Below are 17,443 nucleotides of genomic sequence, written 5' to 3' on the forward strand. Positions count from 1 at the left end.
CAGTGTACAGAAGGGTGAGCCCCAGTGTACAGAAGGGTGAGCCCCAGTGTACAGGAGAGTGAGCCCCAGTGTACAGGAGAGTGAGCCCCAGTGTTCAGAAGGGTGAGCCCCAGTGTACAGGAGAGTGAGCCCTAGTGTACAGAAGGGTGAGCCCCTGTGTACAGAAGGGTGAGCCCAGAGGACAGGAGGGTGAGCCCCAGTGTACAGAAGGGTGAGCCCCAGTGTACAGAAGGGTGAGCCCCAGTGTACAGGAGAGTGAGCCCCAGTGTACAGAAGGGTGAGCCCCAGTGTACAGAAGGGTGAGCCCCAGTGTACAGGAGAGTGAGCCCCAGTGTACAGAAGGGTGAGCCCCAGTGTACAGAAGGGTGAGCCCCAGTGTACAGGAGAGTGAGCCCCAGTGTACAGAAGGGTGAGCCCCAGTGTACAGAAGGGTGAGCCCCAGTGTACAGGAGAGTGAGCCCCAGTGTACAGGAGGGTGAGCCCCAGTGTACAGAAGGGTGAGCCCCAGTGTACAGAAGGGTGAGCCCAGGGGACAGAAGGGTGAGCCCCAGTGTACAGAAGGGTGAGCCCCAGTGTACAGAAGGGTGAGCCCCAGTGTACAGAAGGGTGAGCCCAGTGGACAGGAGGGTGAGCCCCAGTGTACAGAAGGGTGAGCCCCAGTGTACAGAAGGGTGAGCCCCAGTGTACAGGAGAGTGAGCCCCAGTGTACAGAAGGGTGAGCCCCAGTGTACAGAAGGGTGAGCCCCAGTGTACAGGAGTGTGAGCCCCAGTGTACAGAAGGGTGAGCCCCAGTGTACAGAAGGGTGAGCCCCAGTGTACAGGAGAGTGAGCCCCAGTGTGTGAGCCCCACAGAAGGGTGAGCCCCAGTGTACAGGAGAGTGAGCCCAGTGTACAGAAGGGTGAGCCCCTGTGTACAGAAGGGTGAGCCCAGAGGACAGGAGGGTGAGCCCCAGTGTACAGAAGGGTGAGCCCCAGTGTACAGAAGGGTGAGCCCCAGTGTACAGGAGAGTGAGCCCCAGTGTACAGAAGGGTGAGCCCCAGTGTACAGAAGGGTGAGCCCCAGTGTACAGGAGAGTGAGCCCCAGTGTACAGAAGGGTGAGCCCCAGTGTACAGAAGGGTGAGCCCCAGTGTACAGGAGAGTGAGCCCCAGTGTACAGAAGGGTGAGCCCCAGTGTACAGAAGGGTGAGCCCCAGTGTACAGGAGAGTGAGCCCCAGTGTACAGGAGAGTGAGCCCCAGTGTTCAGAAGGGTGAGCCCCAGTGTACAGGAGAGTGAGCCCTAGTGTACAGAAGGGTGAGCCCCAGTGTACAGAAGGGTGAGCCCAGGGGACAGGAGGGTGAGCCCCAGTGTACAGAAGGGTGAGCCCCAGTGTACAGGAGAGTGAGCCCCAGTGTACAGAAGGGTGAGCCCCAGTGTACAGAAGGGTGAGCCCCAGTGTACAGGAGAGTGAGCCCCAGTGTACAGGAGAGTGAGCCCCAGTGTACAGAAGGGTGAGCCCCAGTGTACAGAAGGGTGAGCCCCAGTGTACAGGAGAGTGAGCCCCAGTGTACAGGAGAGTGAGCCCAAGTGTTCAGAAGGGTGAGCCCCAGTGTACAGGAGAGTGAGCCCTAGTGTACAGAAGGGTGAGCCCCAGTTTACAGGAGAGTGAGCCCCAGTATACAGGAGAGTGAGCCCCAGTGTACAGGAGGAGGCTGCTGGAGGAGAGGATAAATCAACCTCTCAGGCCTTGTCTATATTGTCACTTCACATTGGTTACAACTCACATTCTGAAACTTGGTTTGTTGTTGTGTAGTATTTGATTAGGTTGATGGTCTAGTGCTGTGCTGTGGTGTGGTGCTTGGTTGGTGGTTGTGCTAGTGCTTAGCGTTTGGTTGCCCTCAGGTCTTACCTTGGTATCTGAGCAGGAAGGACCCAGGCTGGGTCTGTCTCTGGCTGTGGAAGTGGATGGTGATCTGGTTGCTCCAGCTGCGTACCACCAGGCCCTTCAACAGGATAGACTCGTTGGCCAGAACAGAGGGCTCCCCTCCTCCCACATCCTCAAACGTCACCCGCTCCCCCTCCCACAGGCTCACATTCATCACCTGCATGGACAAACACACACAGAGGAGACCAGTTCAATAAAGGACACACATAAATACATACAAGTACATAGACTTGTAAACAGGGTGACAGAGAAATGTGGTCAGATGAAGCCGCCTGCCTCCTTCACTGAGGTTTTACCATCATACGATGGCACCTAAGAGATATGCCTCCATGTCACTTCACTGAGTTTACTCTCATATAAAACCCAGAGATATGTCTCAATGTCACTTCACTGAGTTTACTCTCATATAAAACCCAGAGAAATGCCTCCATGTCACTTCACTGAGTTTACTCACATATAAAACCCAGAGATATGCCTCCATGTCACTTCACTGAGTTCACTCTCATATAAAACCCAGAGATATGCCTCCATGCCTCTTCACTGAGTTTACTCACATGTAAAACCCAGAGATATGCCTCCATGTCACTTCACTGAGTTTACTCTCATATAAAACCCAGAGATATGCCTCCATGTCACTTCACTGAGTTTAGTCTCATATAAAAACCCAGAGATATGCCTCCATGTCACTTCACTGAGTTTACTCTCATATAAAACCCAGAGATATGTCTCAATGTCACTTCACTGAGTTTACTCTCATATAAAACCCAGAGATATGCCTCCATGTCACTTCACTGAGTTTACTCTCATATAAAAACACCTAAGAGATATGCCTCCATGTCACTTCACTGAGTTTACTCTCATATAAAACCCAGAGATATGCCTCCATGTCAATTCACTGAGTTTACTCTCATATAAAACCCAGAGATAAGTCTCAATGTCACTTCACTGAGTTTACTCACATATAAAACCACCTAAGAGATATGCCTCCATCTCACTTCACTGAGTTTACTCTCATATAAAAACCCAGAGATATGCCTCCATGTCACTTCACTGAGTTTAGCCTCATATAAAAACACCTAAGAGATATGTCTCAATATCACTTCACTGAGTTTACTCACATATAAAACCCAGAGATATGCCTCCATGTCACTTCACTGAGTTTACTCTCATATAAAACCCAGAGATATGCCTCCATGTCACTTCACTGAGTTTAGTCTCATATAAAAACCCAGAGATATGCCTCCATGCCTCTTCACTGAGTTTACTCACATGTAAAACCCAGAGATATGCCTCCATGTCACTTCACTGAGTTTACTCTCATATAAAACCCAGAGATATGCCTCCATGTCACTTCACTGAGTTTAGTCTCATATAAAAACCCAGAGATATGCCTCCATGTCACTTCACTGAGTTTACTCTCATATAAAACCCAGAGATATGTCTCAATGTCACTTCACTGAGTTTACTCTCATATAAAACCCAGAGATATGCCTCCATGTCACTTCACTGAGTTTACTCTCATATAAAAACACCTAAGAGATATGCCTCCATGTCACTTCACTGAGTTTACTCTCATATAAAACCCAGAGATATGCCTCCATGTCACTTCACTGAGTTTACTCTCATATAAAACCCAGAGATAAGTCTCAATGTCACTTCACTGAGTTTACTCACATATAAAACCACCTAAGAGATATGCCTCCATCTCACTTCACTGAGTTTACTCTCATATAAAAACCCAGAGATATGCCTCCATGTCACTTCACTGAGTTTAGCCTCATATAAAAACACCTAAGAGATATGTCTCAATATCACTTCACTGAGTTTACTCACATATAAAACCCAGAGATATGCCTCCATGTCACTTCACTGAGTTTACTCTCATATAAAACCCAGAGATATGCCTCCATGTCACTTCACTGATTTTAGTCTCATATAAAAACCCAGAGATATGCCTCCATGTCACTTCACTGAGTTTAGTCTCATATAAAAACACCTAAGAGATATGTCTCAATGTCACTTCACTGAGTTTACGCACATATAAAACCCAGAGATATGCCTCCATGTCACTTCACTGAGTTTAGTCTCATATAAAAACACCTAAGAGATATGTCTCAATGTCACTTTACTGAGTTTAGTCTCATATAAAAACACCTAAGAGATATGTCTCCATGTCACTTCACTGAGTTTACTCTCATATAAAAACCCAGAGATATGTCTCCATGTCACTTCACTGAGTTTACTCTCATATAAAAACACCTAAGAGATATGCCTCCATGTCACTTCACTGAGTTTACTCTCATATAAAAACCCAGAGATATGCCTCCATGTCACTTCACTGAGTTTAGTCTCATATAAAAACACCTAAGAGATATGTCTCAATGTCACTTCACTGAGTTTACTCACATATAAAACCCAGAGATATGTCTCCATGTCACTTCACTGAGTTTACTCTCATATAAAACCCAGAGATATGCCTCCATGTCACTTCACTGAGTTTACTCACATATAAAACCCAGAGATATGCCTCCCTGTCACTTCACTGAGTTTAGTCTCATATAAAAACACCTAAGAGATATGCCTCCATGTCACTTCACTGAGTTTACTCACATATAAAACCCAGAGATATGCCTCCATGTCCCTTCACTGAGTTTACTCTCATATAAAACCCAGAGATATGTCTCCATGTCACTTCACTGAGTTTACTCTCATATAAAACCCAGAGATATGTCTCCATGTCATTTCATTGAGTTTACTCTCATATAAAACCCAGAGATATGTCTCCATGTCACTTCATTGAGTTTACTCTCATATAAAACCCCGAGATATGCCTCCATGTCACTTCACTGAGTTTACTCACATATAAAACCCAGAGATATGTCTCCATGTCACTTCACTGAGTTTACTCACATATAAAACCCAGAGATATGTCTCCATGTCACTTCACTGAGTTTACTCACATATAAAACCCAGAGATATGTCTCAATGTCACTTCACTGAGTTTACTCATATAAAAACACCTAAGAGATATGTCTCCATGTCACTTCACTGAGTTTACTCTCATATAAAAACACCTAAGAGATATGTCTCCATGTCACTTCACTGAGTTTACTCTCATATAAAACCCAGAGATATGTCTCAATGTCACTTCACTGAGTTTACTCTCATATAAAAACAACTAAGAGATATGCCTCCATGTCACTTCACTGAGTTTACTCTCAAATAAAACCCAGAGATATGTCTCAATGTCACTTCACTGAGTTTACTCTCATATAAAACCCAGAGATATGTCTCAATGTCACTTCACTGAGTTTACTCTCATATAAAAACACCTAAGAGATATGTCTCCATGTCACTTCACTGAGTTTACTCTCATATAAAACCCAGAGATATGTCTCCATGTCACTTCACTGAGTTTACTCTCATATAAAACACAGAGATATGTCTCCATGTCACTTCACTGAGTTTACTCTCATATAAAACCCAGAGATATGTCTCAATGTCACTTCACTGAGTTTACTCTCATATAAAACCACCTAAGAGATATGCCTCCATGTCACTTCACTGAGTTTACTCTCATATAAAACCCAGAGATATGCCTCCATGTCACTTCACTGAGTTTACTCTCACATAAAACCCAGAGATATGTCTCCATGTCACTTCACTGTGTTTACTCTCATATAAAACACAGAGATATGCCTCCATGTCACTTCACTGAGTTTACTCTCATATAAAACCCAGAGATATGTCTCAATGTCACTTCACTGAGTTTACTCACATATAAAACCACCTAAGACATATGCCTCCATGTCACTTCACTGAGTTTACTCTCATATAAAACCCAGAGATATGCCTCCATGTCACTTCACTGAGTTTACTCTTATATAAAACCCAGAGATATGTCTCCATGTCACTTCACTGAGTTTACTCACATATAAAACCCAGAGATATGTCTCCATGTCACTTCACTGAGTTTACTCACATATAAAACCCAGAGATATGTCTCCATGTCACTTCACTGAGTTTACTCTCATATAAAACCCAGAGATATGCCTCCATGTCACTTCACTGAGTTTACTCACATATAAAACCCAGAGATATGTCTCCATGTCACTTCATTGAGTTTACTCTCATATAAAACCCAGAGATATAACTCTATGTCACTTCACTGAGTTTACTCACATATAAAACCCAGAGATATGTCTCCATGTCACTTCATTGAGTTTACTCACATATAAAACCCAGAGATATGTCTCCATGTCACTTCACTGAGTTTACTCTCATATAAAACCCAGAGATATGCCTCCATGTCACTTCACTGAGTTTACTCTCATATAAAACCCAGAGATATGCCTCCATGTCACTTCACTGAGTTTACTCTTATATAAAACCCAGAGATATGTCTCCATGTCACTTCACTGAGTTTACTCACATATAAAACCCAGAGATATGTCTCCATGTCACTTCACTGAGTTTACTCACATATAAAACCCAGAGATATGTCTCCATGTCACTTCACTGAGTTTACTCTCATATAAAACCCAGAGATATGTCTCCATGTCACTTCATTGAGTTTACTCTCATATAAAACCCAGAGATATGTCTCCATGTCACTTCATTTAGTTTACTCACATATAAAACCCAGAGATATGTCTCCATGTCACTTCACTGAGTTTACTATCATATAAAACCCAGAGATATGCCTCCATGTCACTTCACTGAGTTTACTCTCATATAAAACCCAGAGATATGCCTCCATGTCACTTCACTGAGTTTACTCACATATAAAACCCAGAGATATGCCTCCATGTCACTTCACTGAGTTCACTCTCATATAAAACCCAGAGATATGCCTCCATGCCTCTTCACTGAGTTTACTCACATATAAAACCCAGAGATATGCCTCCATGTCACTTCACTGAGTTTACTCTCATATAAAACCCAGAGATATGCCTCCATGTCACTTCACTGAGTTTACTCACATATAAAACCCAGAGATATGTCTCCATGTCACTTCACTGAGTTTACTCTCATATAAAACCCAGAGATATGCCTCCATGTCACTTCACTGAGTTTAGTCTCATATAAAAACCCAGAGATATGCCTCCATGTCACTTCACTGAGTTTACTCTCATATAAAACCCAGAGATATGTCTCAATGTCACTTCACTGAGTTTACTCTCATATAAAACCCAGAGATATGCCTCCATGTCACTTCACTGAGTTTACTCTCATATAAAAACACCTAAGAGATATGCCTCCATGTCACTTCACTGAGTTTACTCACATATAAAACCACCTAAGAGATATGCCTCCATCTCACTTCACTGAGTTTACTCTCATATAAAAACCCAGAGATATGCCTCCATGTCACTTCACTGAGTTTAGTCTCATATAAAAACACCTAAGAGATATGTCTCAATGTCACTTCACTGAGTTTACTCACATATAAAACCCAGAGATATGCCTCCATGTCACTTCACTGAGTTTACTCTCATATAAAACCCAGAGATATGCCTCCATGTCACTTCACTGAGTTTACTCTCATATAAAAACCCAGAGATATGTCTCCATGTCACTTCACTGAGTTTACTCTCATATAAAAACACCTAAGAGATATGCCTCCATGTCACTTCACTGAGTTTACTCTCATATAAAACCCAGAGATATGTCTCAATGTCACTTCACTGAGTTTACTCACATATAAAACCACCTAAGAGATATGCCTCCATCTCACTTCACTGAGTTTACTCTCATATAAAACCCAGAGATATGTCTCAATGTCACTTCACTGAGTTTACTCTCATATAAAAACAACTAAGAGATATGCCTCCATGTCACTTCACTGAGTTTACTCTCAAATAAAACCCAGAGATATGTCTCAATGTCACTTCACTGAGTTTACTCTCATATAAAACCCAGAGATATGTCTCAATGTCACTTCACTGAGTTTACTCTCATATAAAAACACCTAAGAGATATGTCTCCATGTCACTTCACTGAGTTTACTCATATAAAACCCAGAGATATGTCTATAAAACCCAGAGATATGTCTCCATGTCACTTCACTGAGTTTACTCTCATATAAAACCCAGAGATATGTCTCAATGTCACTTCACTGAGTTTACTCTCATATAAAACCACCTAAGAGATATGCCTCCATGTCACTTCACTGAGTTTACTCTCATATAAAACCCAGAGATATGCCTCCATGTCACTTCACTGAGTTTACTCTCACATAAAACCCAGAGATATGTCTCCATGTCACTTCACTGTGTTTACTCTCATATAAAACACAGAGATATGCCTCCATGTCACTTCACTGAGTTTACTCTCATATAAAACCCAGAGATATGTCTCAATGTCACTTCACTGAGTTTACTCACATATAAAACCACCTAAGACATATGCCTCCATGTCACTTCACTGAGTTTACTCTCATATAAAACCCAGAGATATGCCTCCATGTCACTTCACTGAGTTTACTCTTATATAAAACCCAGAGATATGTCTCCATGTCACTTCACTGAGTTTACTATCATATAAAACCCAGAGATATGCCTCCATGTCACTTCACTGAGTTTACTCTCATATAAAACCCAGAGATATGCCTCCATGTCACTTCACTGAGTTTACTCACATATAAAACCCAGAGATATGCCTCCATGTCACTTCACTGAGTTCACTCTCATATAAAACCCAGAGATATGCCTCCATGCCTCTTCACTGAGTTTACTCACATATAAAACCCAGAGATATGCCTCCATGTCACTTCACTGAGTTTACTCTCATATAAAACCCAGAGATATGCCTCCATGTCACTTCACTGAGTTTACTCACATATAAAACCCAGAGATATGTCTCCATGTCACTTCACTGAGTTTACTCTCATATAAAACCCAGAGATATGCCTCCATGTCACTTCACTGAGTTTAGTCTCATATAAAAACCCAGAGATATGCCTCCATGTCACTTCACTGAGTTTACTCTCATATAAAACCCAGAGATATGTCTCAATGTCACTTCACTGAGTTTACTCTCATATAAAACCCAGAGATATGCCTCCATGTCACTTCACTGAGTTTACTCTCATATAAAAACACCTAAGAGATATGCCTCCATGTCACTTCACTGAGTTTACTCACATATAAAACCACCTAAGAGATATGCCTCCATCTCACTTCACTGAGTTTACTCTCATATAAAAACCCAGAGATATGCCTCCATGTCACTTCACTGAGTTTAGTCTCATATAAAAACACCTAAGAGATATGTCTCAATGTCACTTCACTGAGTTTACTCACATATAAAACCCAGAGATATGCCTCCATGTCACTTCACTGAGTTTACTCTCATATAAAACCCAGAGATATGCCTCCATGTCACTTCACTGAGTTTACTCTCATATAAAAACCCAGAGATATGTCTCCATGTCACTTCACTGAGTTTACTCTCATATAAAAACACCTAAGAGATATGCCTCCATGTCACTTCACTGAGTTTACTCTCATATAAAACCCAGAGATATGTCTCAATGTCACTTCACTGAGTTTACTCACATATAAAACCACCTAAGAGATATGCCTCCATCTCACTTCACTGAGTTTACTCTCATATAAAAACCCAGAGATATGCCTCCATGTCACTTCACTGAGTTTACTCTCATATAAAACCCAGAGATATGCCTCCATGTCACTTCACTGAGTTTAGTCTCATATAAAAACCCAGAGATATGCCTCCATGTCACTTCACTGAGTTTACTCTCATATAAAACCCAGAGATATGTCTCAATGTCACTTCACTGAGTTTACTCTCATATAAAACCCAGAGATATGCCTCCATGTCACTTCACTGAGTTTACTCTCATATAAAAACACCTAAGAGATATGCCTCCATGTCACTTCACTGAGTTTACTCACATATAAAACCACCTAAGAGATATGCCTCCATCTCACTTCACTGAGTTTACTCTCATATAAAAACCCAGAGATATGCCTCCATGTCACTTCACTGAGTTTAGTCTCATATAAAAACACCTAAGAGATATGTCTCAATGTCACTTCACTGAGTTTACTCACATATAAAACCCAGAGATATGCCTCCATGTCACTTCACTGAGTTTACTCTCATATAAAACCCAGAGATATGCCTCCATGTCACTTCACTGAGTTTACTCTCATATAAAAACCCAGAGATATGTCTCCATGTCACTTCACTGAGTTTACTCTCATATAAAAACACCTAAGAGATATGCCTCCATGTCACTTCACTGAGTTTACTCTCATATAAAACCCAGAGATATGTCTCAATGTCACTTCACTGAGTTTACTCACATATAAAACCACCTAAGAGATATGCCTCCATCTCACTTCACTGAGTTTACTCTCATATAAAAACCCAGAGATATGCCTCCATGTCACTTCACTGAGTTTAGTCTCATGTAAAAACACCTAAGAGATATGTCTCAATGTCACTTCACTGAGTTTACTCACATATAAAACCCAGAGATATGCCTCCATGTCACTTCAATGAGTTTACTCTCATATAAAACCCAGAGATATGCCTCCATGTCACTTCACTGAGTTTAGTCTCATATAAAAACCCAGAGATATGCCTCCATGTCACTTCACTGAGTTTAGTCTCCTATAAAAGCACCTAAGAGATATGTCTCAATGTCACTTCACTGAGTTTACTCACATATAAAACCCAGAGATATGTCTCCATGTCACTTCACTGAGTTTACTCTCATATAAAATCCCAGAGATATGTCTCCATGTCACTTCACTGAGTTTACTCTCATATAAAAACACCTAAGAGATATGCCTCCATGTCACTTCACTGAGTTTACTCTCATATAAAAACCCAGAGATATGCCTCCATGTCACTTCACTGAGTTTAGTCTCATATAAAAACACCTAAGAGATATGTCTCCATGTCACTTCACTGAGTTTAATTACATATAAAACCCAGAGATATGTCTCCATGTCACTTCACTGAGTTTACTCTCATATAAAAACCCAGAGATATGCCTCCATGTCACTTCACTCTCATATAAAAACCCAGAGATATGCCTCCATGTCAATTCACTGAGTTTACTCTCATATAAAAACCCAGAGATATGCCTCCATGTCACTTCACTGAGTTTAGTCTCATATAAAAACACCTAAGAGATATGTCTCCATGTCACTTCACTGAGTTTAATTACATATAAAACCCAGAGATATGTCTCCATGTCACTTCACTGAGTTTACTCTCATATAAAAACCCAGAGATATGCCTCCATGTCACTTCACTGAGTTTAGTCTCATATAAAAACCCAGAGATATGCCTCCATGTCAATTCACTGAGTTTACTCACATATAAAACCCAGAGATATGCCTCCATGTCACTTCACTGAGTTTAATCTCATATAAAAACACCTAAGAGATATGCCTCCATGTCACTTCACTGAGTTTACTCTCATATAAAACCCAGAGGTATGTCTCCATGTCACTTCACTGAGTTTACTCTCATATAAAACCCAGAGATATGCCTCCATGTCACTTCACTGAGTTTACTCTTATATAAAACCCAGAGATATGTCTCCATGTCACTTCACTGAGTTTACTCACATATAAAACCCAGAGATATGTCTCCATGTCACTTCACTGAGTTTACTCACATATAAAACCCAGAGATATGTCTCCATGTCACTTCACTGAGTTTACTCTCATATAAAACCCAGAGATATGTCTCCATGTCACTTCATTGAGTTTACTCTCATATAAAACCCAGAGATATGTCTCCATGTCACTTCATTGAGTTTACTCACATATAAAACCCAGAGATATGTCTCCATGTCACTTCACTGAGTTTACTATCATATAAAACCCAGAGATATGCCTCCATGTCACTTCACTGAGTTTACTCTCATATAAAACCCAGAGATATGCCTCCATGTCACTTCACTGAGTTTACTCACATATAAAACCCAGAGATATGTCTCCATGTCACTTCACTGAGTTTACTCTCATATAAAATCCCAGAGATATGTCTCCATGTCACTTCACTGAGTTTACTCTCATATAAAAACACCTAAGAGATATGCCTCCATGTCACTTCACTGAGTTTCCTCTCATATAAAAACCCAGAGATATGCCTCCATGTCACTTCACTGAGTTTAGTCTCATATAAAAACACCTAAGAGATATGTCTCCATGTCACTTCACTGAGTTTAATTACATATAAAACCCAGAGATATGTCTCCATGTCACTTCACTGAGTTTACTCTCATATAAAAACCCAGAGATATGCCTCCATGTCACTTCACTGAGTTTAGTCTCATATAAAAACCCAGAGATATGCCTCCATGTCAATTCACTGAGTTTACTCACATATAAAACCCAGAGATATGCCTCCATGTCACTTCACTGAGTTTAATCTCATATAAAAACACCTAAGAGATATGCCTCCATGTCACTTCACTGAGTTTACTCTCATATAAAACCCAGAGGTATGTCTCCATGTCACTTCACTGAGTTTACTCTCATATAAAACCCAGAGATATGCCTCCATGTCACTTCACTGAGTTTACTCTTATATAAAACCCAGAGATATGTCTCCATGTCACTTCACTGAGTTTACTCACATATAAAACCCAGAGATATGTCTCCATGTCACTTCACTGAGTTTACTCACATATAAAACCCAGAGATATGTCTCCATGTCACTTCACTGAGTTTACTCTCATATAAAACCCAGAGATATGTCTCCATGTCACTTCATTGAGTTTACTCTCATATAAAACCCAGAGATATGTCTCCATGTCACTTCATTGAGTTTACTCACATATAAAACCCAGAGATATGTCTCCATGTCACTTCACTGAGTTTACTATCATATAAAACCCAGAGATATGCCTCCATGTCACTTCACTGAGTTTACTCTCATATAAAACCCAGAGATATGCCTCCATGTCACTTCACTGAGTTTACTCACATATAAAACCCAGAGATATGCCTCCATGTCACTTCACTGAGTTCACTCTCATATAAAACCCAGAGATATGCCTCCATGCCTCTTCACTGAGTTTACTCACATATAAAACCCAGAGATATGCCTCCATGTCACTTCACTGAGTTTACTCTCATATAAAACCCAGAGATATGCCTCCATGTCACTTCACTGAGTTTACTCACATATAAAACCCAGAGATATGTCTCCATGTCACTTCACTGAGTTTACTCTCATATAAAACCCAGAGATATGCCTCCATGTCACTTCACTGAGTTTAGTCTCATATAAAAACCCAGAGATATGCCTCCATGTCACTTCACTGAGTTTACTCTCATATAAAACCCAGAGATATGTCTCAATGTCACTTCACTGAGTTTACTCTCATATAAAACCCAGAGATATGCCTCCATGTCACTTCACTGAGTTTACTCTCATATAAAAACACCTAAGAGATATGCCTCCATGTCACTTCACTGAGTTTACTCACATATAAAACCACCTAAGAGATATGCCTCCATCTCACTTCACTGAGTTTACTCTCATATAAAAACCCAGAGATATGCCTCCATGTCACTTCACTGAGTTTAGTCTCATATAAAAACACCTAAGAGATATGTCTCAATGTCACTTCACTGAGTTTACTCACATATAAAACCCAGAGATATGCCTCCATGTCACTTCACTGAGTTTACTCTCATATAAAACCCAGAGATATGCCTCCATGTCACTTCACTGAGTTTACTCTCATATAAAAACCCAGAGATATGTCTCCATGTCACTTCACTGAGTTTACTCTCATATAAAAACACCTAAGAGATATGCCTCCATGTCACTTCACTGAGTTTACTCTCATATAAAACCCAGAGATATGTCTCAATGTCACTTCACTGAGTTTACTCACATATAAAACCACCTAAGAGATATGCCTCCATCTCACTTCACTGAGTTTACTCTCATATAAAAACCCAGAGATATGCCTCCATGTCACTTCACTGAGTTTAGTCTCATGTAAAAACACCTAAGAGATATGTCTCAATGTCACTTCACTGAGTTTACTCACATATAAAACCCAGAGATATGCCTCCATGTCACTTCAATGAGTTTACTCTCATATAAAACCCAGAGATATGCCTCCATGTCACTTCACTGAGTTTAGTCTCATATAAAAACCCAGAGATATGCCTCCATGTCACTTCACTGAGTTTAGTCTCATATAAAAGCACCTAAGAGATATGTCTCAATGTCACTTCACTGAGTTTACTCACATATAAAACCCAGAGATATGTCTCCATGTCACTTCACTGAGTTTACTCACATATAAAACCCAGAGATATGCCTCCATGTCACTTCACTGAGTTTACTCTCATATAAAACCCAGAGATATGCCTCCATGTCACTTCACTGAGTTTACTCACATATAAAACCCAGAGATATGTCTCCATGTCACTTCACTGAGTTTACTCTCATATAAAACCCAGAGATATGCCTCCATGTCACTTCACTGAGTTTAGTCTCATATAAAAACCCAGAGATATGCCTCCATGTCACTTCACTGAGTTTACTCTCATATAAAACCCAGAGATATGTCTCAATGTCACTTCACTGAGTTTACTCTCATATAAAACCCAGAGATATGCCTCCATGTCACTTCACTGAGTTTACTCTCATATAAAAACACCTAAGAGATATGCCTCCATGTCACTTCACTGAGTTTACTCACATATAAAACCACCTAAGAGATATGCCTCCATCTCACTTCACTGAGTTTACTCTCATATAAAAACCCAGAGATATGCCTCCATGTCACTTCACTGAGTTTAGTCTCATATAAAAACACCTAAGAGATATGTCTCAATGTCACTTCACTGAGTTTACTCACATATAAAACCCAGAGATATGCCTCCATGTCACTTCACTGAGTTTACTCTCATATAAAACCCAGAGATATGCCTCCATGTCACTTCACTGAGTTTACTCTCATATAAAAACCCAGAGATATGTCTCCATGTCACTTCACTGAGTTTACTCTCATATAAAAACACCTAAGAGATATGCCTCCATGTCACTTCACTGAGTTTACTATCATATAAAACCCAGAGATATGTCTCAATGTCACTTCACTGAGTTTACTCACATATAAAACCACCTAAGAGATATGCCTCCATCTCACTTCACTGAGTTTACTCTCATATAAAAACCCAGAGATATGCCTCCATGTCACTTCACTGAGTTTAGTCTCATGTAAAAACACCTAAGAGATATGTCTCAATGTCACTTCACTGAGTTTACTCACATATAAAACCCAGAGATATGCCTCCATGTCACTTCAATGAGTTTACTCTCATATAAAACCCAGAGATATGCCTCCATGTCACTTCACTGAGTTTAGTCTCATATAAAAACCCAGAGATATGCCTCCATGTCACTTCACTGAGTTTAGTCTCATATAAAAGCACCTAAGAGATATGTCTCAATGTCACTTCACTGAGTTTACTCACATATAAAACCCAGAGATATGTCTCCATGTCACTTCACTGAGTTTACTCTCATATAAAATCCCAGAGATATGTCTCCATGTCACTTCACTGAGTTTACTCTCATATAAAAACACCTAAGAGATATGCCTCCATGTCACTTCACTGAGTTTACTCTCATATAAAAACCCAGAGATATGCCTCCATGTCACTTCACTGAGTTTAGTCTCATATAAAAACACCTAAGAGATATGTCTCCATGTCACTTCACTGAGTTTAATTACATATAAAACCCAGAGATATGTCTCCATGTCACTTCACTGAGTTTACTCTCATATAAAAACCCAGAGATATGCCTCCATGTCACTTCACTGAGTTTAGTCTCATATAAAAACCCAGAGATATGCCTCCATGTCAATTCACTGAGTTTACTCACATATAAAACCCAGAGATATGCCTCCATGTCACTTCACTGAGTTTAATCTCATATAAAAACACCTAAGAGATATGCCTCCATGTCACTTCACTGAGTTTACTCTCATATAAAACCCAGAGGTATGTCTCCATGTCACTTCACTGAGTTTACTCTCATATAAAACCCAGAGATATGTCTCCATGTCACTTCATTGAGTTTACTCTCATATAAAACCCAGAGATATGTCTCCATGTCACTTCATTGAGTTTACTCACATATAAAACCCAGAGATATGTCTCCATGTCACTTCACTGAGTTTACTCACATATTAAACCCAGAGATATGTCTCAATGTCACTTCACTGAGTTTACTCATATAAAAACACCTAAGAGATATGTCTCCCTGTCACTTCACTGAGTTTACTCTCATAAAAACACCTAAGAGATATGTCTCCATGTCACTTCACTGAGTTTACTCTCATATAAAACCCAGAGATATGTCTCAATGTCACTTCACTGAGTTTACTCTCATATAAAAACACCTAAGAGATATGCCTCCATGTCACTTCACTGAGTTTACTCTCAAATAAAACCCAGAGATATGTCTCAATGTCACTTCACTGAGTTTACTCTCATGTAAAACCCAGAGATATGTCTCATTGTCACTTCACTGAGTTTACTCTCATATAAAAACACCTAAGAGATATGTCTCAATGTCACTTCACTGAGTTTACTCTCATATAAAAACACCTAAGAGATATGTCTCCATGTCACTTCACTGAGTTTACTCTCATATAAAACCCAGAGATATTTCTCCATGTCACTTCACTGAGTTTACTCTCATATAAAACACAGAGATATGTCTCCATGTCACTTCATTGAGTTTACTCTCATATAAAACCCAGAGATATGTCTCAATGTCACTTCACTGAGTTTACTCTCATATAAAACCACCTAAGAGATATGCCTCCATGTCACTTCACTGAGTTTACTCTCATATAAAGCCCAGAGATATGCCTCCATGTCACTTCACTGAGTTTACTCTCATATAAAACCCAGAGATATGTCTCCATGTCACTTCACTGAGTTTACTCTCACATAAAACACAGAGATATGCCTCCATGTCACTTCACTGAGTTTACTCTCATATAAAACCCAGAGATATGTCTCAATGTCACTTCACTGAGTTTACTCACATATAAAACCCAGAGATATGTCTCCATGTCACTTCATTGAGTTTACTCTCATATAAAACCCAGAGATATGCCTCCATGTCACTTCACTGAGTTTACTCACATATAAAACCCAGAGATATGTCTTCATGTCACTTCATTGAGTTTACTCACATATAAAACCCAGAGATATGTCTCCATGTCACTTTACTGAGTTTACTCTCATATAAAACCCAGAGATATGCCTCCATGTCACTTCACTGAGTTTACTCTCATATAAAACCCAGAGATATGCCTCCATGTCACTTCACTGAGTTTACTCACATATAAAACCCAGAGATTTTCCTCCATGTCACTTCACTGAGATAACTCTCATATAAAACCCAGAGATATGCCTCCATGCCTCTTCACTGAGTTTACTCACATATAAAACCCAGAGATATGCCTCCATGTCACTTCACTG

General features: G+C 40.4%; 1 protein-coding gene across 1 annotated transcript in view; it reads right to left on the reverse strand.

Moving 5' to 3' along the window:
• Positions 1 to 17,443, reverse strand: part of LOC139382419 (seizure protein 6-like) — a 190,273-nt gene that overhangs the window by 40,079 nt on the left and 132,751 nt on the right. Inside the window, exon 4 of the mRNA XM_071126458.1 lies at positions 1,890 to 2,082. Within this exon, the coding sequence (XP_070982559.1) occupies positions 1,890 to 2,082 (193 nt within the window). The remainder of the gene's footprint in view (positions 1 to 1,889; positions 2,083 to 17,443) is intronic.

The sequence above is a fragment of the Oncorhynchus clarkii genome, chromosome 24 (assembly GCF_045791955.1).
Source record: "Oncorhynchus clarkii lewisi isolate Uvic-CL-2024 chromosome 24, UVic_Ocla_1.0, whole genome shotgun sequence".
Classification (NCBI taxonomy): Eukaryota; Metazoa; Chordata; class Actinopteri; order Salmoniformes; family Salmonidae; genus Oncorhynchus; species Oncorhynchus clarkii.